Genomic DNA, 25,491 nt, shown 5'->3' on the forward strand with positions numbered 1-25,491 from the left:
TCACAATCCTTATTGAGTTCTTTGAGAAGGTGACAAAACAGGTGGATGAGGGTAAAGCAGTTGATGTGGTGTATATGGATTTCAGTAAAGCGTTTGATAAGGTTCCTCACGGTAGGCTATTGCAGAAAATGCGGAGGCATGGGATTCAGGGTGATTTAGCAGTTTGGATCAGAAATTGGCTAGCTGGAAGATGACAAAGGGTGGTGGTTGATGGGAAATGTTCAGACTGGAGTCCAGTTACTAGTGGTGTACTACAAGGATCTGGTTTGGGGCCACTGCTGTTTGTCATTTTTATAAATGACCTGGCGGAGGGCGTAGAAGGATGGGTGAGTAAATTTGCAGATGACACTAAAGTCGGTGGAGTTGTGGATAGTGCGGAAGGATGTTACAAGTTACAGAGGGACATAGATAAGCTGCAGAGCTGGGCTGAGAGGTGGCAAATGGAGTTTAATGCAGAAAAGTGTGAGGTGATTCATTTTGGAAGGAATAACAGGAAGACAGAGTACTGGGCTAATGGGAAGATTCTTGGTAGTGTGGATGAGCAGAGATATCTCGGTGTCCATGTCCATAGATCCCTGAAAGTTGCCACCCAGGTTGAGAGGGTTGTTAAGAAGGCGTACGGTGTGTTAGCTTTTATTGGTAGAGGGCTGAGTTTCGGAGCCATGTGGTCATGTTGCAGCTGTACAAAACTCTGGTGCGGCCGCATTTGGAGTATTGCGTACAATTCTGGTTGCCGCATTATAGGAAGGATGTGGAAGCATTGGAACGGGTGCAGAGGAGATTTACCAGGATGTTACCTGATATGGAGGGAAGATCTTATGAGGGAAGGCTGAGGGACTTGAGGCTGTTTTCGTTAGAGAGAAGAAGGTTAAAAGGTGACTTAATTGAGGCATACAAGATGATCAGAGGATTAGATAGGGTGGACAGTGAGAGCCTTTTTCCTCGGATGGTGATGTCTAGCATGAGGGGACATAGCTTTAAATTGAGGGGAGATAGATACAGGACAGATGTCAGAGGTAGGTTCTTTACTCAGAGAGTAATAAGGGCGTGCAATGCCCTGCCTGCAATGCTTTACTGAAATCCATATACACCACAACAACTGCTTTCCCCTCATCCACCTGTTTGGTCAACACTAAGGGCATTCAAATGGTCATTGGATAGACATATGGATGATAAGAGAATAGTGTAGATGGGCTTTAGAGTGGTTTCACAGTTCGGCGCAACATTGAGGGCCGAAGGGCCTGTACTGCGCTGTAATGTTCTATTCCATGTTCTATGACTGAAACTAAATTCGAACCCCCTAGACATTTAAAAATTCCCATGTAATTCCTTCACATGTAAAGGAAGCATATGTAAGATCGAGGCGACTCAAAACTGATGAAGCTTTGGAGGAATATCGGGAAAGTAGGACAAATCTCAAACGCGCAATAAAGAGGGCTAAAAGGGGTCATGAAATATCTTTGGCTAACAGGGTTAAGGAAAATCCCAAAGCCTTTTATTCGTATGTAAGGAGCAAGAGGGTAACTAGGGAAAGGATTGGCCCACTCAAAGACAAGAGAGGGAATTTATGCGTGGACTCAGAGGAAATGGGTGAGATTCTTAATGAGTACTTTGCATCGGTATTCACAAAGGAGAGGGACAAGACGGATGTTGAGGCTAGGGATGGATGTTTAAATACTCTAGGTCAAGTTGTCATACGGAAAGGGGAAGTTTTGGGTATTCTAAAAGACATTAAGGTGGACAAGTCCCCAGGACCAGATGGGATCTATCCCAGGTTACTGAGGGAAGCGGGGGTCGAAATAGCTGGGGCCTTAACAGATATCTTTGCAGCATCCTTGAGCACGGGTGAGGTCCCGGAGGACTGGAGAATTGCTAATGTTGTCCCTTTGTTTAAGAAGGGTAGCAGGGAAAATCCAGGGAATTACAGACCTGTGAGCTTGACGTCAGTGGTAGACAAACTGTTGGAGAAGATACTGCGGGATAGGATCTATTCACATCTGGAAGAAAATAGACTTATCAGTGATAGGCAGCATGGTTTTGTGCAAGGAAGGTCATGTCTTACAAACCTAATAGAATTCTTTGAGGAAGTGATAAAGTTAATTGATGAGGGAAGGGCTGTAGATGTCATATACATGGACTTTAGCAAGGCGTTTGATAAGGTTTCCCATGGCAGGTTGATGGCAAAAGTGAAGTCGTATGGAGTTCAGGGTGTACTAGCTAGATGGATAAAGAACTGGCTGGGCAACAGGAGACAGAGAGTAGTGGTGGAAGGGAGTGTCTCAAAATGGAGAAGGGTGACTAATGGTGTTCCACAGGGATCCGTGCTCGGACCACTGTTGTTTGTGATCTACATAAATGACCTGGAGGAAGGTATAGGTGGTCTGATTAGCAAGTTTGCAGATGATACTAAGATTGGTGGAGTTGTAGATAGCGAGGAGGACTGTCAGAGAATACAACAAATTACAGTAGTTCCCCTTTATAACGCGGATGTTGGGGTCCAAGACAGCCACCCGCGTTGCATCCGAGCCGCGGATATCCACGATGGGGGTTTTAAATTTATTTAAAAATCTATGCATGCGCTTCCCATTGTGGAGAAAGGCCTGAACTGCAGGGGTTTGAGACTGAGGAGAGATGCGACACCCCCCTGCCACTTGTTCCCAAACCACCAAGTTGACAGCCCTGACACCTAAAACTGAATCCCAGCCTTGCCTTTGAAACTGACATGCAGCGCAGGGTGCAAGCGCGTGCGGCAGATGGGGTGCAGACAGCAAGACCTTGTAAGTTCCTGGTAAGTTTCTGTGGGTTGTTTTAATTAGATCCACGATGGGGGTTTTAAATTTATTTAAAAATCTATGCATGCGCTTCCCATTGTGAGTCTATGGGGAGCGGGGGGAGAGGTCAGACCCCCGCAGACCGGGTAGGACCATACGTAACCCACGCCGGTGGGACTTGGCCGAACTCAGCGGGCACTAGGCCCGCGATCGCGGAGAATCGCCGCAGGGGCCATTTTCAATGTACCCGACCGGCGCAGAAGTGACCGTGCGGGCGCGTTTGGCGCCGATTCCCCGGAGAATCGGCAGCTCCGCGTTGGAGCAATTCTTGGGCGCAATTCTCACGCCCACCCGCCGATTCTCCGACCCGGCGCAGGATCGGAGAACCCCGGACAAGGTGTTTAAGGTGCTCCAGCAATGTCTTTTTTATGGCCGTGGCCATGGTGGGTGGCTAACATGGATTATTGACAGAGCAGAGCCGAAGAATAATCTAACGGGGCCACAGATGGTGAAAAACGTGTTTACGTACAACTTAATAATGATGTTGAAGCATGGTTACAATTTGCCTGGGTTTAGTGGAGTTTCATCAGCTCCATTCTCTCACGTGTTGATTTTCAATCCCCAGTGGACGGCACTTTAGAAACAAATGATTTTAATCCCAAATTAGTGAGAGAGGAAAAGCAAGCTCCTGGCTGCCGACTCATTCCGGAGATTGTATTTGTTGATGTTGGGTTCGGGTGCGGTACTCCCTTAATAATAATAATCGCTTATTGTCACGAGTAGGCTTCAATGAAGTTACTGTGAAAAGCCCCTAGTTGCCACATTCCGGCGCCTGTTCGGGGAGGCCGGTACGGGGAGGCTGGTACGGGAATTGAACCCACGCTGCTGGCCTTGTTCTGCATTACAAGCCAGCTGTTTAGCCCACTGTGCTAAACTAGTCCCAGGCAAACCGTATACTAACCTGGCTCTAAAATAGAAGCAAAATACTGCAGATGCTTTAAATCTGAAATAAAAGCAAAGTGCTGGAATAGCTCAGGAGGTCTGGCAGCCTCGGTGGGGGGCAGTAGTCAAGGACGAGTGGTTAAGGATTAGAAATCCATTGGGGTCTCCACAAGTAGGGTCAAATCCTCCTGACAAACGTTGCTCACCGTTACTGATTTATGGATACGGTGGCAACGTCAAAATTATAGAGTTCATTCTCCATATTAATGAATCTTGATAGCTTGAAACATCATAAAACTGAGCTAAATTAGGAAAAAACAGACCCTGGGTACGTATTGGATAGCACCGAGCGCACTGGGTAGCACCGAGCGCGCTGGGTAGCACCGAGCCCGCTGCAGAGCATTGAGCGCGCTGCAGAGCATTGAGCGCGCTGCAGAGCATTGAGCGCGCTGGATAGCATTGAGCGCGCTGGATAGCATTGAGCGCGCTGCAGAGCATTGAGCGCGCTGCAGAGCATTGAGCGCGCTGCAGAGCATTGAGCGCGCTGCAGAGCATTGAGCGCGCTGCAGAGCATTGAGCGCGCTGCAGAGCATTGAGCGCGCTGGATAGCATTGAGCGCGCTGGATAGCATTGAGCGCGCTGGATAGCATTGAGCACGCTGGATAGCATTGAGCGCGCTGAGAGCATTGAGCACGCTGCAGAGCATTGAGCGCGCTGCAGAGCATTGAGCGCGTTGCAGAGCATTGAGCACGCTGCAGAGCATTGAGCGCACTGCAGAGCATTGAGCGCACTGCAGAGCATTGAGCGCACTGCAGAGCATTGAGTGCACGATTAAATTTGATGTCAAATTCTTTCAAAATTAGAACATCTTGATGTCAATTTTCAGGGTTGAGAACATTGAGCACACAACAAAAACAATGTCAAAAGTTTTGGTTAGGGTGAGGAGAGTATTTCAAAACATTAAAAGTAACTCTAAAGTACTTTAATAATCTTTATCGTCAAAAGTAGGCTCACATTAACACCGCAATGAAGTTACTGTGAAAATCCCCTAGTCACCACATTCCGGCGCGTGTTCGGGTACAAGGGAGGAGAATTCAGAATGTCCAATTCACCTAAAAAGAATGTCTTTCGGGACTTGTGGGAGGAAACCGGTGCACCCCAGAGGAAACCCACGCAGACACGGGGAGAACGTGCAGACGCCGCACAGACAGTGACCCAAGCCGGGAATCGAACCTGGGACCCTGGGGCTGTGAAGCAACAGTGCTAACCACTGTGCTATCATACTTTACAAGTATATCAGTAGATGGTGAATTGCTAAAGCGAGATGGGTTTCCTTACTCTAGCAAATAATCAAATTACAGATGCTCAAAAAATGGAAGAAGTATTCAATGGGTACTTTGCACTGATCTTTAATAAAGAGTATATCATGGAGGAGGTTAGTGGATGAGTACAAGTTAGCAATGCCATCTGGAAAAAGATAAAAGGAATATTTTACACAGGTTAAAAAAGACAGGGACAGATAGGAAAACATCAATTCCTGAAGTAGTGAGAAGGAGACTGCTGAGGCCTTGTACTTCTATTTCAGGCTGTATTACAATGAATGTGTGCTGGAGGACTGGAGAGTGGCCAACGTGGTACGCATTATTACAAACGGAGACAAAACTAATCCAGGTAATTAAAGGAATGTTAGTTTAACATCTGTGGGGGATGCAATTATAAAATATTTAATTAAATGTGTCTAGTTAAAGATCAAATAGCTAGAAGTAGCCAGCACAGATTTCAAAAAGGATATTCGTATTTACTAGAAATTATAAGGTAGCCACAGATACATCTTTGAGGATGGTAAATGGAAAAAGGTAGAGTATAAAAACTGTCCTAAAGTTTGCATAAGGTTACCTCACAGGATATTAGTAGAAAAGTTAGGAATATAGAATTATTAGTAACGAGGGAATGGTAAAGAAGAGGAGTTGAGATTTTCCAGAGTATTTGAAATTGGGCAGAGCGTACTCAGGAATATTTTCCACCACAGTATGTTTCCAGTCAAATGTGAAGGATAGATCTGTTTTTTGGGAATGAGGTGCGCCAAGTGGATCAAGCGTCAGCCGGAGAATATTTAGGGGATAGTGATCATTGTAACACAAGGTTTAGGTTCATTACAGAAAAGAAGAAGAACAATTCAGAGTAAGGATAATTAACTAGGGGGAAGCCAACCTCATTGGGGTGAGAATGGAGCTGGCCCAGATCAATTTGAATCATAGGTTGGCAGTATCTGAGAAAGGGCTGCCTTTAGAGGAGAGAGAAGCCTTTAGAGGAAAGCGGCATGGTGGCACAGTGGTTAGCACTGCTGCTTCATAGCTCCAGGGTCCCAGGTTCGACTCCCACTTGTGTCACTGTCTGTGCGGAATCTGCACATTCTCCCCGTGTCTGCGTGGGTTCCCTCCGGGTGCTCCGGGGTTTCCTCCCACAAGTCCCGAAAGACGTGCTGTTAGGTGAATTGGACATTCTGAATTCGCCCTCTGTGTACCCGAACAGGTGCCGGAATGTGGCGACTAGGGGCTTTTCACAGTAACTCCATTGCAGTGTTAATGTAAGCCTACTGGTTACACTAATAAAGATTATTATTATTCATCAGTACCTCTTGTATCTTGTATCATGCATTTTATGTTTGTAAATGGAACATTGAATATAATAAAAGGACGCCCTGCTGAACCTCTACATTCACTAGTTAGGATCCAACTAGGTGAGCAAAGTAAATGTTCCAAGTGTGAGATTAAGGGTTATGGTGTTCGGGCCGGAAAGTGGAGCTGAGTCCACAAAAGATCAGCCATGATCTCATTGAATGGCAGAGCAGGCTCGAGGGGCCAGATAGCCTACTCCTGCTCCTAGTTCTTATGTGAGGCAGGACACTCTTGTCTTGCTGTTCGGGTGGTTAGGTTACCCAACTTGTAAACATATTTTGAGTTAATTCTTTAAATCTGAACATCCACAAAATGAACAATGGAAGTTGGTTTTGTTATATTTGGTAGAATCCATGGTGTGGAACAGGCACCCAAAAAGAAAATGCTGGAAAAAATCTCAGCAGGTCTGGCAGCATCTGTCGGGAGAAAAAAGAGCTAACGTTTCGAGTCCAGATAACCTTTTGTCACAGCTTTGACAGCTTAGGGTCCCCGGCAGGAGTGCTAACCACTGTGAATGACCCTGCTATTAAATGGGCTTCTTTTTCTGCCTCGGCAAGCAATGCGCCACCAAAGCTGCACTTAGACTAAGTTCCTGCACTGACGAGCTCAGCTCACCAGTACAGGATGGCGCACCAATCTCGCGACACCTCACTGCGGCCTCCGGAGCCCCCAAACTTACTAATAGGGGGGTCCTCAAGCACCCCCCCCCCACCTCATAAGGGCAAGGCACCCTGGGCCGATTCCTGGCACTGCCAACCAAGCCAGACTGGTAGTGCCCATGAAAGGGTGGCAGTACCAAGGTACCCGAGCGGCATCAGGAGTGCCCAGGACCTGACCAACCGAGGGGGGCTCCGATCGCCGGGGAGATCCCTCCCCACCCCCATGTGCTGTTATGCTTGGTCTACGATTCTGGAAACAAGTGCTAAATGACGACACAGCAGGGTCTCATAGGCGAGGCCGTTCGATCCCGTGCCTTGGGTAACTGCAGGGTAGACACATTCAAGTCAGGCTAACTACCCACTTGAATATGCAAAGCTGGATCCCACCCATTCAGGGTGGCTTCCAGATCACACCACCTCGATATACCTCACGAGGCGTAGCGATAATCCTAAATCTCGTGAGATTTAACAGCCTCGTCGGGTCTCCGAGCCACGTGCGGCAAGACCGATAGATTGTGTTCTTCGGTTGGAACTCAAATTAAAATTTTTGAAATGTAATTTCAGGGCGGGTTAGGTGGGGTGTTACCTTGCTGGCTTTTTGGGTGGGCCCCACAGCGCTATTCAACCACATTTAGGAATGTTTTCATCACTGGGCAAACCCACCGGCGAGACCGAATCCTCAGAGATCGGGCAGCCATTTTGAAAGGGTGCCCCGGACTCTGCCCCACACCCATGAGCAATGTCACTCCCCCGCACACGTGGGCATGACCCCACACCCCTCAGGCGAGGACACCCTGCTGTGTGGGCGCTGACAGGCCCGCTCCCTTTTCAGGAGCGAGTTCCATGTAGAACAGTGTCCGCTTGCCTTTGAGAGGCTGGTGTGGGGCCAGCGAAATACACACACTCACACAGAAACACAGTCTTGATTCCATTGATTTTCACAAATAGCCTGCCCAATAGCATACATGATCTCCTCACCATCTGTTGTCTTCACACTAACCTATATTCTTTCTATCCTCTGATTCTCTGTACTCATGTACTTTCTTTATTCTTTTTCTCGCCTCCCTTTTCTCACTGTTATATTTCATGCCTGCTATCTTTTTCCAACTGATTTTCTTTCATTCTCACTCCCATCTTTCTTCTTGCCCGTTTTCACTCTCTATTTCACCCATTCAACTGTTTTTCTCACTCCTCTTTGCTCTGGCTTCTCCCCCATTTTCTCTCTGGTCTGGGCCAGGATTCTCCCCTACCCGGTGGGGCGGGGGGTCCCGCCGGGATGGAGTGGCGTGAACAACTCCGGCGTCGGGCCGCCCCAAAGGTGCGGATTTCTCCGCACCTTTAGGGGCCACGCTTTAACCTTGAGGGGCTAGGACCGCGCCGGAGTGGTTGGCGCCCCGCTGGCCGGCCGGAAAGGCCTTTGGCGCCACGCCAGCCAGGGCCGAAGGGACTTTGCCGGCCGGCGAAAGTCCACGTATGCGCCGGAGCGTCAGTGGCTGCTGATGTCATCCCCACGCACGCGCAGGGGAGGGGGTCACTTCTGCGTCCGCCATCGTGAAGACTATGGCGAACGCGGAAGGAAAAGACTGCCCCCACGGCACAGGCCTGCCCGCCGATCGGTGGGCCCCCATCGCGGGCCAGGCCACTGTGGGGGCACCCCCTGGGACCAGAATGCCCTGAGCTCCCCCCCAGGACCCCGGAGCCCGCCCGCGCTGCCTGGTCCCACCGGTAAGGTAGGTGGTTTGATTCGCGCTGGCGGGACCGGCATGACAGCAGCGGGACTTCGGCCCATCGCGGGCCGGAGAATCGCCGGGCGGGGGGCCGCCGACAGGCGCGGCGCGATTCCCGCCCCCGCCGAATCTCTGGTGCCGGAGACTTCAGGAGACGGCGATGGCGGGATTCACGCTGGCCCCCGGCGATTCTCCAACCCGGAGGGGGGTCGGAGAATCCCGCCCCTGTTCTCTGTTCGGTAATTTCCCGACAGTGGACAGCCCTGCTTAAGGACAGCATGTGTACTGCTCTCCAGAGCGGCAGGCAGACTCTTGGTCTCATTTGGGAACTACGTAGTTTTAGTCTCAACATTAGAAGCTGATCAACACTCGTGACATTCCTCTCGAATAATGTATCTGCTTTTACCTTTGAGATGTCTTGACCATCGATTTTAATGCAGCCTCCCTTAACGTCATAAAATCGGAACAGTAGTCGGATTATGGTGCTTTTTCCAGACCCAGAGGGCCCAACCTAGAGGAAAGACAAATAACAGAATTTTTCAACTGGTGGATTGAATGGCCTCCCATGCTATAAACATGTACAGTTGCACACAAGCGAGATGTGAAAAATGTTTGAGAGAGACCCTCAATTGAAAATGAAATGAAATGAAATGAAAATCGCTTATTGTCACAAGTCGGCTTCAAATGAAGTTAGTGTGAAAAACCCCTAGTCGCCACATTCTGGCGCCTGTTCGGGGAGGCTGTTACGGGAATTGAACCGTGCTACTGGCCTGCTTTCAAAGCCAGCGATTTAGCCCTATGCTAAACAGTCCCTGTAATTAATTAACCAATTAACCATTGGCTTGTATTTGTGATTTAAAATATTTGTTTCAGCCTCTTCAAATGTACACAAATGGCATTTACATTCTTATACCTTGTCAAACACACTTCTGTCCCAACTAAATATAAACTCTAAGAAATCAACTCTGAAAAGGAAAATTGCGCCCTTAACGATAGAAGTAACAACCGGTCTATTGTGGCAGTGAGGACTATCTTTTAGAACTTTAGTTAGGCCACACTTGGAGTATAGTGTTCAATTCTGGTCGTCACACTACCAGAAGGATGTGGAGACTTTAGAGAGGGTACAGAAGAGATTTACCAGGATGTTGCCTGGTATGGAGGGCATTAGCTATGAGGAGAGGTTGAATAAACTCGGTTTGTTCTCACTGGAACGACGGAGGTTGAGGGGCGAACTGATAGAGGTCTACAAAATTATGAGGGGCATAGACAGGGTGGATAGTTAAGATACTTTTTCCCAGGGTAAAGGGGTCAATTACTAGGGGGCATAGGCTTAAGGTGCGAGGGGCAAGGTTTAGAGGAGATGTACGAGGTAAGGTTTCTTTTACAAGGTTTCGGCTAGTGGGTGCCTGGAACTCGCTGCCGGAGGAGGTGGTGGAAGCAGGAACGATAGTGACGTTTAAGGGGTATCTTGACAAATACATGAAAAGGATGGGAATAAAGGGATACGGACCCCGGTAGTGTAGAAGATTTTAGTTTAGACGGGCAGCATGGTCGGCACGGGCTTGGAGGGCCGAAGGGCCTGTTCCTGTGCTGTACGTTTCTTTGTTCTTTTTGACAGAGGGAAAGGGACAATGTAATGATTGGACAACTGTATCCATCCTTTCCATAAACTGATCTGGGTAAAAGCACCAACTGGCAATGCCCTGGATGAAGATTCCATTTTACTATAGTCCTTTGTTTCAAATTTTATTATAGGGACATGGGTATTGTTTAGGCAACTAAAGATCATTAATTGAGATCCATGAACACGAATTGGGTTACTACTATAAATTATCCAGGTATTAATGACCATCACTACCCAGATATCAGGTGGTCCTCCACCTAGGTGAGAACGGAGTTCCTCAATGTTTGCTAATCTAATTTAATTCCACTGGTATTAAATATGTTGTGGTGCCATGTCGCCAGCACACTGCAGTAAACGTACTTACGAGGGCCACTGTGTGTCCAGGCGGAACAGTGAATGAAACGTCATGCAGGATTTCCCTGCTGCAAGAGAAAAAAAACAAAATAAAACAGGTGTCAACAGGAATAGCAAAGGTAGGCCATCTGTGGTTGAAGATTGCACTGTCCCACTCCCCTGAGGTGGATGAAAACTGAATGAGGTGTATCGGATTCAAGAATATTTACCATCCAAATGCAGAAACATTCTGCAAGTATCCAAAGATTCGAGGGCACGATACAATGAACTTCAGAATTTACGAGCCTTGTGGGTAGAAATGAATTAGGTTTCATCGAGCAAACCGGAGGTCATTTAATATTTAATAGGAAAGTTTATATTTGGAAATCTGGTTCGTTTCTACATTGGTTCCCCAATGAAGTAATGTTCCAGAAAATGAGGTGATGAATTTTAGCACTAGCACAAAAGGGGCTGGTTTAGCACAGGGCTAAATTGCTGGGTTTTAAAGCAGATCAGCTGGCCAGCAGCACGGTTCAATTCCCGTACCAGCCTCCCCGAACAGGCGCCGGAATGTGGCGACTAGGGGCTTTTTACAGTAACTTCATTTGGGGCTGTTTAGCTCACAGGGCTAATCGCTGGCTTTGAAAGCAGACCAAGGCAAGCCAGCAGCACGGTTCGATTCCCGTAACAGCCTCCCCGAACAGGCGCTGGAATGTGGCGACTAGGGGCTTTTCACAGTAACTTCATTTGAAGCCTACTCGTGACAATAAGCCATTTTCATTCATTTTCAGTAACTTAATTTGAAGCCTACTCGTGACAATAAGCGATTTTCATTTTTCAAATGTCTCCAATTAACTCTGTCAGTGTCGACCTGCAGTAATTATGTCTAGCCCAGTTCAATGCTAACCCCCATGATGTTTATAGCTGGGGACTCAGCCACGGCAATGCCATTGAATGTCAAGGGATGATGGTTAGATTCTCAGTTGTTGGAGATTGCCTTGCACTTTTGTAGTGTGGATGTCACTTGTCAGCTCAAGCCGGAATACTGTCCAGGTCTTGCTGCATATGGGCAGGGACTGCTTCAGTATTTGAGAAGTCGCGAATGGTGCTGAATATGTTACATCCCCGCTTCGGACGTCATGATGGAGGGAAGGTTATTGATGAAGCAGCCGAAGACGCCTGGGTCTACGACACTAACCTGTTACTATCTAAGAAATTGAATACATTCAAGAGGCGGCTAGATATGGCACTTAAGGCGAATGGGATCACAAGTTATGGGGAGGAAGCAGGATTAGGCTATTGAGTTGGTTGATCAGTCATGATCGTGACGAATGGTGGAACAGGCTCGAAGGGCCTCCTCCTGCTCCTATCTTCTTTGTTTCTATGAACTCCTGAAGTGATGTCCTGGGACTGAGATGATTGACCTCCAACACTGGACTCCCCCCAGCTCCCAGGCTCTCAAATCTTCCAATTTCACTCAGATTTAAATCCCCGTAGCCTAACCAATATATCTAAAATGGGCGGTAGCATAATCTGCTGGAGATTATCAAGGATATGACCAAAGTAGTAGATTTTGGCTATCCAGTTGTCATTATTTGAGTTAAAAGTTTTCACAAACATTTGATGTAATTCCACATGCAAATCCTGTAAAAGATTGAAGCTTGTGGGATTAATTACAAATGAGTTACACATATTGAAAACTGATTTTGCAGCAGGAAATAGGAAGGTGGAAAGGAGTAAATCTCTGGGAATGGAGTACTTTTCACATTACAAAGCCGATCACATCAAGCAATGCGGCAAGGTGACAAGTGTGAGGGATAACAAAAGCATTCTGTGCGGAAGATGCCCCACCCCCATTCCCACAAAACTGGGACGTGCCGTGGTTGGGGCAGGACATTCGATTTTTGAGCAGTTCCCCTATTTTTGCCATGGTAGTCAGGCTCTCAGTCATGGCAAAAATCTGGGGCCAAGAGGAGGGAGAGGTGCAGAAGCAGAGAGATTGAGTGAGGGAATTCCAGACGTTGGGCCTCGGCAACCAAAGGCACAACTTCCAGTGGTGGAGCGTCAAAAATCGGGAATAACAAAGAGACCAGAGTTGGAGGAGCACCGAGATCTCCGGGAGTTATACGTTTGGAAGAGGATTATAATAATGTTTATTATTGTCACAAGTAGGCTGACATTAACACTGCATCGAGTATAAAAACTAGCAAGTCATGCTACAGTTGTATAGAACCTTAGTAAGGCCGCACTTGGAATGTTGCGCACAATTCTGGTCGCCAATCTATCAGAAGAATGCAGAGGCTTTGGAGAGGGTGCAGAGGAGGTTTACCAGGATGTTGCCTGGTTTGGAGGGTGTTAGCTATGTGGAGAGGCTGAATAGACTCAGACTGTTTTCATTTGAACGACCGAGGTTGAGGGGTGACCTGATAGACGTCTACAAGATTATGAGGGACATGGATAGAGTGGATGGGCAGGCACCCTTTCCCAGGGTGAAGGGGTCAGTCACCAGGGGGCATAGGTTTAAGGTCCGTGGGCAAAGTTTAGAGGAGATGTGCGAGGCAGGTTTTTTACGCAGAGGGTGGTGAGTGCCTGGAACGCGTTGCCAGGGGAGGTTGTGGAAGCAGATACATTAACAGCGTTCAAAAGACATCTTGACAAACTCACGGATAGAATGGGTATAGAGGGATATGACACTGGGAAGTGCTGAGGGTTTTGGCCAAGGTTGGTATCATGACCAGTACAGGCTTGGAGGGCCGAAGGGACTGTTCCTGTGCTGTATTGTTCTTTGAAGTTGTTGTGAAAGATAGGGAGAGGTGAGGCCATAGAAAGATTTGAAAACAAGGATGACAATTTTAAAATGCAGGTGTCGCCGGCCAGATGCCAATGCAGGCCACCGGGTGCAAGTGAATGGAATTTGGTGCAAATTAGGATTCGGGCAGAGCTTTGGGTGAGCCCGAGCTTGTGGAGGTTGGAAGATGAGAGAACAGCCAGGAGAGCATTGGAAAAGGGAAGAAAAAACCAAGGAATTGTGTTTCAAAATTGAAGGGAAGTTGATTGAAACCTCATAAAACTTGGTAAACATTGAGCTGCCTCTTAGATAGTCTGTCATAAGTGATTGCAGACATCACCAAGGTGCTCATGCACAGACAGGCATATTGATATTTGTATGTGAATCTAGTCCACTATCGCATTCACGGATAAAGAGACAAGCATAATCCACATACTGACAAATTACACCAGTTAAGATAGACAAATAGTGTGCAGGAGTTTCCAGCCAGATCTGTAATTCTGCAACCACACACCTGGGTGCTTCTCGAATTCTGGCTTCTTTTGCAACCTGGGCCGCGATTCTCCCCTACCCGGCGGGGCGGGGGGTCCCGGCGGGACAGAGTGGCGTGAACCACTCCTGCGTCGGGCCTCCCCAAAGGTGTGGAATTCTCCGCACCTTGGGGCTAGGCCCACGCTGGAGTGGTTTCCGCTCCGCCGGCCGGCGCGAACAGCCTTTGGCGCCCCGCCAGCCGGGGCTGAAAGGACTTCGCCAACCGGCGGAAGTCCGCGCATGCGCCAGAGCGTCAGCAGCTGCTGATGTCATACCGGCGCATGCGCAGGGGAGGGGGTCTCTTCCGCCCCCACCATGGTGAAGGCCATGGCAGGAGCGGAAAAAAAAGAGTGCCCCCACGGCACAGGCCCGCCCACCAATTGGTGGGCTCCGATGGGCCACCGTGGGAGCACCCTCCCGGGGTCAGATCGGCCCCCCCCCCCCCCCCCCCCCCCCCCCCCAGGACCCCGCCCACGCCACCAATTAGGTAGGTGGTTTAAACCACGCTGGCGGGAAAGGCCTGTCAGCGGCGGGACTTCGGCCCATTGCGGGACGGAGAATCGCCACGGGGGGCCCGCCGACCGGCGCGCGCAATTCCCGCCCCCACCGAATCTCAGGGGGGGGGCGGAGAATTCGGGACACGCCGGGAGCGGGATCGACGCCGGCCCCAGGGGGTCGGAGAATTCCGCCCCTGATTTCTATCACTCCAGAATTGGTGGTCGTGCCTGTACCTTAAACTCTGGAATTCCCCCCCTAAATCTCTCCACTTCTTTCTCTCGCTCTCCTCCTTGAAGGGTAAAGAAGAACCACTCAACTTCTAGACACTGTTTCTACATCTGCACTGTTTAAATGTCTGTATGCAGTGTGACCTTTTACCTTTGTAATCATTTAACACTTCATAATGAACTAAATGATTAAACTCTCGCGTTTAATTGCTGGTCTGTCCTGATCTAGACATTATTTAGTCCATTAAGTAATTAGAGTGATTCAAATTGCTTCACTGGCCCGAAGCTAAGAAAGGGGAAACATGGCCAGGGTTCTCACTGCTGACCATTATCCAGTGATCTTTACTGTGGCACGTGGGTGTGGTCTATTGAGGCCAGGATCGACTCGAGCTCTGATTCCTTCCATGGTCAATTCCCACCTGAAGAATGGTAAGAAGTCTTACAACACCAGGTTAAAGTCCAACATGTTTGTTTCAAACACTAGCTTTCGGAGCACTGCTCCTTACACTGATTGTGCTTCGGTGAAGCACCTTGGGTGTTTAGCAACATTAAAGCTGAAGTATAAATGCAAGTTGTTACTGTTACTCCTAACTAGTGACTTTACAAAAACCTCACAATAGTAAGGCAAGACAAGGAAAGAGGACAAATACAATCAGTTTGAGTCTCTAAAATCCTGAGTGTATATAAAGAAAATGATGTGAGCCCGAGTTGATTGTCCTGGTTTCATTTAGTTTGCTGGGCCCAGTATCAAGATGCGAACAGCTGCTAAGGTACAGAATTACTTCCACAAACACGCCCGCTCATTTTCATTTCAATCTGACCAGCTGAATGGCTTTAGAAGAAAACAAATCAGTGCCACATTTACATCTGGAGCAGACACCATTTAATTTGATGCGTTTGGCTACAGTTCTAAAGTCAAACACAGGAAACAGTGCAGGCAGACACACAACCACATGCATTATATTTTTATTTCCGACTTGTTTTCCTCCCTCTGCTTCGCGTGGTGTTAACATTTAACTGTTGATTTTTTTGTTGAATACATTTAAGGCTGGGATTGACAGAGTGGGCTGGAAGATGGAGCTGAAGCCCAAGGTCAGCCGCGATCACACTGAAAGGCAGAGCAAGTTTGATGGGTCATACACCTGCTCCTATTTCCTGTCTTGTGTTGTGTTACTGCGGCATGTTTCACAAGCACCATCAGCCCTATTAAGGGGATCAGGGATTATGGGGAGAAGGCAGGAGAATGGGGATGAAAAAATATCAGCCATGATTGAATGGCAGAGCTGACTCGATGGGCTGAGTGACCTAATTCTGGTCTTAGCCATGCAGCCATTCTTCAGGTGTAATAACCATCTTTATTATTGTCACAAATCGGCTTACATTAACATTGCAATGTAGTTACTGTGAAAAGCCCCTAGTCGCCACATTCCGGCGCCTGTTCGGGTACACAGAGGGAGAATTCAGAATGTCCAATTCACCTAACAGCACGTCTTTCGGGACTTGTGGGAGGAAACCGGAGCACCCGGAGGAAATCCACGCAGACACAGGGAGAACGTGCAGACTCCGTACAGACAGTGACCCAAACCGGGAATTGAACCTGGGACCCTGGCACTGTGAAGCAGCAGTGCTAACCACTGTGCTACCGTGTATGACTAGACCAGGTCAATTGATCATGGAAGGAATCGGAGCTCCAGTCGATCCTGACCTCAATAGACCACACACACGTACCACAGTAAAAATCACTGGATGGTGGTCAGCAGTGAGAACCCTGGCCACGTTTTCCCTTTCTTAGCCTCAGGCTAGTGAAGCAATTTGAATCACTCCGATTATTTCATGGACTTAATAACATCTAGATCAGGACAGACCAGCAATTGAATGTGAGAGTTGAATTATTTGGTTCATTGTGAAGCATTAATAATAATCTTAATGATTACACAGGTAAAAGGTCACACTGCATACAGACATTTAAACAGTGTAGATGTAGAAACAGTCTGGAAGTTGAGTGGTTCTACTTTTCCCAGAGCATGATGAATCTCTGGAATGTACTGCCCACTGGACTGGCAGATGGAAAACATGGACCATGTTCCGTACCTTGGGATACGACAAAGGCAGACAATGATGACAAATTCATCAGCGCCTTCAATGTGCCCATTCTGCCTTCAGCCAAAGCAGGAAGAAAAATATTTGAGGACCAGGATCTCACACATAGATTACGGTTATGGTTTACGGAACAGCAGTGATCCCCATGCTCCACAATAATTCAGATCCATGGATGACAGTCAATAGGTACCGCAAAGCACTGGTAACGTTTCACAGTAACTTCATTTGAAGCCTATTTGTGACAATAAGCGATGTTCATTTCATTTCATTTCCTGGAGAAGCACCACACGTGTTCCCTTCGCAGAAACTCCAAATGCAGCGGTAAGAAAGGTGGTCGAACAGCAGCTTCCTCTCCCAAAGCTCAAAAGTCACTCCAGTGGATGGAGCATGTCGTTCATATGCTGACACCAGACTTCCAAAGCAACCGTTCCAATCGGAACTCGGCAGGAGATTCCCAGGAGGAAAATCTTTTGGGATGCTGTCAAAGCATCGCCAGAGAGGTCAAACATTCCCATTGGCTCATGGGAACCCCTGGCTTGTGAAGTGACCAAAATGGAGAAGGCTCATTCGGGAAGGCACTGAACACAGAGAGACTTTTCCGGAAACGTGCAGGGGCGAAGACGAGGCACCCGAGGGAAATGCATAAATCTCCATCTACCCAACCCTCCCAGCACCACCTGCCCCACAGTTGGCAGAGTTTGCAAATCACTCACTGGACTGACCAGCCATCTCAGAAGCCATCAAACCAGAGTGAACTAAGTTATCCCCAATCCCGGGTACTGCCTAAGGAGAATGTGGGTTCTGGCTTTGCTGTCATTCATGAGGGAGCTGGACTATTTCTTTTTTGATTTGATTTATTATTGTCACATGTATTAGTATACAGTGAAAAGTATTGTTTCTTGCATGCTGTACAAACAATGAATACCGTATATAGGGAAGGAAGGAGAGACTGCAGAATATAATGTTACAGTTATAGCAAGGTGTAGAGAAAACATCAACTTAATACGAGGCAGGTCCATTCAAAAGTCTGATGGCAGTAGGGAAGAAACTGTTCTCGAGTCGGTTGGTACATGACCTCAAACTTTGGTATCTTTTTCCTGACGGAAGAAGGTGGAAGAGAATATGTCCGGGGTACGTGGGGTCCTTAATTATGCTGGCTGCCTTTCTGAGGCAGCGGGAATTATAGATAAGAGTCAATGGATGGGAGTCTGGTTTGTGTGATGGACTGGGCTACATTCACGACCGTTTGTAGTTTCCTGCAGTCTTGGGCAGAGCAGGCTCCATACCAAGCTCTGATACAACCAGAAAGAATGCTTTCTATGGTGCATCTGTAGAAGTTGGTGAGGGTCGTGCTGACATGCCAAATTTCCTTAGTCTTCTGCGAAAGTAGTCATTGGTGGGCTTTCTTAACGATAGCGTCGACATGGGGGGGACCAGGACAGGCTGTTGGTGATCTGGACACCTAAAAACTTGAAGCTCTCGACCCTTTCTACTTGGTTCCCATTGATGTAGACAGGGGCATGTTCTCCACTATGCTTCCTGAAGTCGATGACAATCTCTGTCGTTTTGTTGATATTGAGGGAGAGATTATTGTCGTCGCACCAGTTCACCAGATTCTCTATCTCATTCCTGTACTCTGTCTCGTCATTGTTTGAAATCCGACCCACTACGGTGGTGTCATGAGCAAATTTTAAAATCGAGTTGGAGGGGAATTTAGCCACACAGTCAAAGGTGTATGAGGAGTATAGTAGGGTATACTCTTGAAAGGGTAGATGGATGAGAGGCTGTTTACCCTCCTTAAAGAGCCGAAAACCAAGGCGCAGGGACTCAGATAAGAGTCGGCCATTTAACATTGAGATGAGAAGAAATTTCTTCACTGACGGTTGAGAAGCGTTGGAATTGATGCTCAATTGCTGAGTATATGGGCGGCACGGTAGCACAGTGGCTATCACTGATGCTTCACAGCGCCAGGGTTCCGGGTTCGATTCATGCTTGGGTCACTGTCTGTGTAGAGTCTGCACGTTCTCCCAGTGTCTGCGTGTGTTTCCTCCAGTTGCTCCGGTTTCCTCCCATGGTCCAAAGATGTGCAGGTTAGGTGGATTGGCCATGATAAATTGCCCTTAGTGCCCAAAAAGGTTGGCGGGGTTACGGGGATAGGGTGGAGGTGTGGACTTGAGTAGGCTGCTCTTTCCAGGGGCCGGTGCAGACTTGATGGGCCATATGGTCTCCTTCTGCACCGTAGATTCTATTATTCTATACTCAAGGGAAAACAAACTAACTCTACATAATCTAAACCCCAGTATCATTCTGGTAAATCTACACCCAACTCCCTCCAAGGCCAATATATCCTTCCTGAAACTAAAATATAACTTAACCCCTTGGTATTGTAACACCCACCTTGATCCCAAAGAGATAAAGACCAACATTCTATTATTCTCTTTTGATTACTTTTAATGCCCTGGTCTGTCCATAGTCGGTGGGATTTCGAACAACGATGAGTCAAGAATACAGAAGGGAGATAGAGAACTTAGTGAGTGATGAAACAATCTCTCCCTCAATGTCAGCAAAAGTAAAGAGCTGGTCATTGGCTTCAGGAAGCAAAGTACTGTACACACCCCTGTGAGCATCAACGGGGCAGAGTTGGAGATTAGAACATAGAACAGTACAGCACAGAACAGGCCCTTCGGCCCTCGATGTTGTGCCGAGCAATGATCACCCCACTCAAACCCACGTATCCACCCCATACCCGTAACCCAACAACCCCCCCCCCCTTAACCTTACTTTTTTTTAAGGACACTACGGGCAATTTAGCATGGCCAATCCACCTAACCCGCACATCTTTGGACTGTGGGAGGAAACCGGAGCACCCGGACACCCACGCACACACGGGGAGGACGTGCAAACTCCGCACAGACAGTGACCCAGCCGGGAACCGAATCTGGGACCCTGGAGCTGTGAAGCATTTATGCTAACCACCATGCTACTTAAATTCCTTGGGGTACACGTCTCCAAAAATCTGTCCTGGTCCACCAACGTCCACAGGGCCTATACTTCTTCAGGAAACTAAGGAAATTTGGCATGTCCACATTCACTCTCACCAATTTTTACAGATGCACCATAGAAAGCATTCTATCTGGCTGCATTACAGCCTGGTATGGCAACTGCTCGGCCCAAGACCGTAAGAAATTACAGAGAGTCGTGAACACAGCCCGGTCCATCACACGAACCCGCCTCCCATCCATTGACTCCATCTACACCTGCCGCTGCCTGGGGAAAGCGGGCAGCATAATCAAAGACACCTCCCACCCGGGATAGTCTCTCTTCCAACTTCTTCCATCGGGCAAGAGATACAATAATCTGAGAACACACATGAACAGAATCAAAAACAGCTTCTTCCCCGCTGTACTAGACTCCTGAATGACCCTCTTAGGGACTGAACTGATCTCTCCGCACATGAAATACTGAGTAGTACTACACTCCGTATGCTTCACCCAATGTCTCGGTCTATGTATTTATATTGTGTATTCTACGTCCAATGTTTTGTCCATGAATGGAATGATCTGTCTGGTCTGTTCGCAGAACAACACTTTTCACTGTACCTTGGTACACGTGGCAATAAACAAAATTCAAATTCAATACCTGTTGTTCCATGCCATCACTTATACCCATCATTTTATCATTTACTTACCCATCGATGTAGCTGAAATAAACTTCTTCAAACTCCACCTTTCCAACTTTGAAGACTATATTTGCTGCGCCCATGTCATCAATTATCTGAAAAATAAAGAATGATAATTTTCAGTTGGTGTGTTTATTCATCTTGAAGAAAACTATTCTCTCTCTCAGTGCCCTGTAGTAGTCGCCAGCTGAGAGGTTTAAACAAAAGGTTTCTGCCAACATTTCTCCTGATCAGACTCATTGATATGTGTCCGAGTTACCCTGGGATGAACAGCTGTCCCATTTTCCTCCCTATCTGTGGATGGAACTTGAATATGAGGGACAGTTTTCTGATTTTTTAATAATAATAATAATCTGTGTCACAAGTAGGCTTACATTAACACTGCAATGAAGTTACTGTGAAAAACCCCTAGTCGCCACACTCCGGCGCCTGTTCGGGTACACGGAGGGAGAATTCAGAATGTCCAATTCACCTAACAGCACGTCTTTTGGGACTTGTGGGAGAAACCGGAGCACCCGGAGGAAACCCACGCAGACACGGGGAGAATGCTTTAAAAAAAAATTCTTATTTCTTCCTCCTTATGGGAAACCTCACCAAAAATGCACAGTGGGAATTCGAGAAGTTAATAGTCAGAATGCTCAAATTTCCACTGTGTTTCTGGAAGAGACCTCAGCTCTCCTGGAGTACCAGGTTAGAAAATTACCCCCACTAGTTACTTCCCCAGAGGTACAAGGACATTTATACGGTTCTGGGAGCAAAAATGCACCAAAAGCTCAACAGGAGGGGAATGTTGATGAACATAATGTCAGCTGGAAAACTCCCAATGTATATTTGGAAGTCAACCACAGTAACTGAATCACACTGTTATCAAATAAAATAAAACGTCTGGGTTTTTCTTCTCTGGAAGGGAAATGTGAAAGGTGACCGGATAAAGGTCTTTATAATTATGATGAGGTTTGACAGGTTACATAGAGGAGAATCCAAAGCTCGGGCTCATAATAATTACTAATAAATCCAATGGGAAATTCAGGAGAATCTTCTTTACCCAGAGTGTGGACAGAATGTGGACAGAATGTGGAACTCACTGGCACATGGGAGATGAAGTATGTCAAGTGGGAGGAGGTCCATGTCAAGCATAAACACTGGCACACACATTTGCAGCAAAATCTCTTCTTGGATCGGTTTGTATTTCAATAACAGGACTTTGAGGATAACAGTCATCTGATAATGGACATGGCTCCAACCCATGACAAAAGAAAAGTTGGAAAAACTGGACTTGGCTAACTACTGCGGTGTTACAAATTCCCACAGGTCAAGGGGCCAGTGATAATCAAACATAGACCTGCTTTTGTTACCTTGGTCAGCTCCCAGTGCTTTGGAGAAGCGGCACTTTAATAGCATGGTGCACGGCTTTGACTGAGCTTGGTCTGCACTGACCCTCTGGAAGACCACCCTACCTAAGCCCAACTCCACATTATCCCCAGAACTCCATCTAGGGCCAATTTAGCATGGCCAATCCACCTAAGCTGCATACCGTTGGACTGTGGGAGGAAACCGGAGCACCTGGAGGAAACCCACGCAGACACAGGGAGAAAATGCACACTCCACACAGGCACCCGAGGTCGGAATCGAACCCGGGCCCCATGCGTTATGAGGCAGTAGTGCTAACCACTGTGCCGCCCCACAGTTAGTGAGGGTTCAGAGCAAGTATAGTCCCTGAAAGAAAGATGGTGGCAGTAACAAATCCCGAGACCCTGGGGTGTCAACGGGCTTAAAAAGTATCGAACAGGAAAGGGAAGCTTGTGACAGATACTGAGGACTCAATACTGCAGAAGAACTAGAGAAGTATAAAATGAGCAGGGTTGAAATTTAAAAAGAAATTAGGAAAGCAAAGAAAGGGCCCGAAAAAACAGTGGTAAGTAAAGTCATGGATAATCCAAAGGGTTCTTCATGAATCCATAAAGAGCAGGAGGAAAAATTGAGAAATAAAACTGGGCCTAAAGTGAAAACAGAAATTGCTGGAAAATTTCAGGTCTGACAGCATCAGGAGAGAGAAACAGAGCCAATTGTTTAAGTCAGATTTGATTGTTTTTCAGAACGGAGTTTCATATAAAATTATGAGGTGGTATAGAGCAGTGTTTTTTAAACTTTTTTTCCAAGGATCCAATTTTACCAACCGGCCGACCTTCGGGACCCATGTCGGCCGACTTTTGCGGCCGACCTTCGGGACCCACGCCGGCCGACCTGCGCGACCCTCCATTTTCTCTGACCTTGTTTGTTGCTGACAAAAATGCAGGAAATGGTTTTGGGTCCCTTTGGCCCCCCCGAACTTGAAAAAAAAAGGCTGCGACCATATAAAAAAAATGCGGCCGCACTGCGCATGCGTGCCCGATCATCGGTGCGCATAGGGCACGTATGTGCAGTGCGGCCGAATTTTGTTTATCTGTTCCAGGCCATTTTGAAGGGCGCTCGTAGCCGGCATTATTAAAAGCCGGCTGCTGCGCGCAGATTTACACGATTGGGAGAGCTGCGACGGACAGCTCCGTGACCCACCCGACACCCGCCAGCGGGTCGCGCCCCTGAGTTTGACAATGCCTGGTGTATAGAGTGGCGAGGAAAACTCTACTCCATTTGTTTTAGGGGTCCATAACCAAATTGCAGTTAGAGGTATTCAAAGAGTGTAATAATCATAATAATAATCTTTATTGTCACAGGTTGACTTACATTAACACTGCAATGAAGTTACTGTGTAAATCTCCTAGTCGCCACACTCCAGCGCCTGTTCGGGTACACAGAGGGAGAATTCAGAATGTCCAATTCACCTAACAAGCACATCTTTCGGGACTTGTGGAAGGAAACCGGAGCGTCCGGAGGAAACCCACGCAGACACTGGGAGAACATACAGACTCTGCACAGACAGTGACCCAAGCCGGGAATCGAACCTGGGACCCTGGCGCTGTGAAGCCATAGTGCTAACCACTGTGCTACCGTGCTTCCCACGATGGAGATCTGGCACTCACTGCCTGAAAAGTGATGCGAGGCAGAAACCCTCACAACATTTATAAAGTACTTCGACCTGCATTAGATTCAAGGTCACATCAGATCGGAAAAGAGTGAATATGACTCATCTATTCCAAAGAAGGATATAGACAGAAAGCAGGAAATGCAGGTTAGGTAGCTTTGCATCTGTTGCAGGGAAATTGCTCCAATCTGTGCAGCTGGATTAAGGAGGTTATGGCGGGAGACTTAGAAAATCTCAATTAAATCAGGTAAAGTCAACATGGTTTTGTGAAAATGGGAATCATGTTTAACTAATTTATTGGAATTCTTTGAGAATGGTTTAGCTCACCAGGCTAAATCGCTGGCTTTTAAAGCAGACCAAGCAGGCCAGCAGCACGGTTCGATTCCAGTACCAGCCTCCCCGGACAGGCGCCGGAATGTGGCGACTAGGGGCTTTTCACAGTAACTTCATTGAAGCCTACTCGTGACAATAAGCCATTTTCATTTCATTTCATTTTCATTCAAAAGGGGATGTAGTGCACTTGATTTCCTGAAGGCATTTAACAAGGTGCCACATGAAAGGCTACTATGCATAAATAAGAGCTCATGGTGTCGGCGGTAACAGATTAGCATGGATGGAGGATTGATTCACTAACAGGAAGCAGAAAGTAGGGATGAATGGACCTTTTTCTGATTTGATTGATTTGATTTATTGTCACACGTAACAAAGAACGGTGAAAAGTATTTTTCTGCGGCCGCGGGAACGCACACAGTATGTACATAGTAGAAAGAGTAGAAAGAATAATCAACAGAGAACATTGACAAGTGGTACATCGACAAACAGTGATTGGCTACAGTGTGGAACAAGGGGCCAAACAAAGCAAATACATGAGCAAGAGCAGCATAGGGCGTCGTGAATAGTGTTCTTACAGGGAACAGATCAGTCCGAGGGGGAGTCGTTGAGGAGTCTGGTAGCTGTGGGGAAGAAGCTGTTCCTATGTCTGGATGTGCGAGGCTTCAGACTTCTGTACCTTCTGCCTGATGGAAGGGTCTGGAAGAAGGCAATGTCTGGGTGGGGGGCGGGGAGGGGGGGTGGGGGTTCTCTGATAATGTTGTCTGCCTTCCTGAGGCAGCAGGAGGTGTATACAGAATCAATGTGGGAGTGGCAAGCTTGTGTGATGCGTTGGGCTGAGTTGCAATCTTGGACCAAGCAGTTGCCATACTAGGCTGTGATGCAGCCAGATAGAATGCTCTCTATGGCACATCTGTACAAGTTTGAAAGAGTCGATGCAGACATGTCAAATTTCTTTAACTTCCGTAGGACGTAGAGACGTTGTTGGGCTTTCTTGACTGTTGCATCAACGCGAGTGGACCAGGACAGACTATTGTTTTCGGTACACCATGCAACCAAGTGATTTATCACCCTCCTGTAGTCTGATTCGTCGTTGTTTGAGGTACATCGTATCATCCGCAAACTTATAGACTGAGTTGGAGTTAAACCTTGCCACACAGTCATGTGTGTATAGGGAGTACAATAGAGGACTGAGCACACATCCTTGCGGAGCCCCGGTGTTGGGGACTATTATGGAGGAGGTGCTGTTGCCGATCCTGACAGATTGCGGTCTGTTGGTGAGGAAGGATCCAGCTGCACAGGGAGGGGTCAAGTCCAAGATTGCAGAGTTTGGTTATTAGTCTTGTTGGGATAATGGTGTTGAAGGCGGAGCTGTAGTCGATGAACAGCAGTCTTACATAGTTGTCCTTGTCGTCGAGGTGTTCAAGTGTTGATTGTAGAGCCAGGGAGAGAGCGTCTGCTGTGGACTGGTTGCGGTGATAGGCAAACTGCAGTGGTCAAGATCATCTGGGAGGCTGGCAGTGATCCGTCTCATGACTAGCCGTTCGAAACATTTCATGATAACAGACGTCAGGGCCACCGG

The 25,491-nt window shown here is 47.5% G+C and overlaps 1 protein-coding gene across 4 annotated transcripts in view; it reads right to left on the reverse strand.

The window, feature by feature from the left end:
• Nucleotides 1–25,491, reverse strand: part of LOC119962210 (ATP-binding cassette sub-family B member 6, mitochondrial-like) — a 285,333-nt gene that overhangs the window by 89,972 nt on the left and 169,870 nt on the right. For all 4 annotated transcript variants that reach the window (XM_038790179.1, XM_038790178.1, XM_038790181.1 and 1 more), the window contains exons 13-15: nt 20,567–20,652; nt 10,766–10,823; nt 9,184–9,288 (exon numbers count right to left, since the gene is read on the reverse strand). In XM_038790179.1, coding sequence (XP_038646107.1) covers nt 9,184–9,288; nt 10,766–10,823; nt 20,567–20,652 — 249 coding nt within the window. The remainder of the gene's footprint in view (nt 1–9,183; nt 9,289–10,765; nt 10,824–20,566; nt 20,653–25,491) is intronic.

Source organism: Scyliorhinus canicula, chromosome 2 (genome assembly GCF_902713615.1).
Source record: "Scyliorhinus canicula chromosome 2, sScyCan1.1, whole genome shotgun sequence".
In the NCBI taxonomy this organism is placed as follows: Eukaryota; Metazoa; Chordata; class Chondrichthyes; order Carcharhiniformes; family Scyliorhinidae; genus Scyliorhinus; species Scyliorhinus canicula.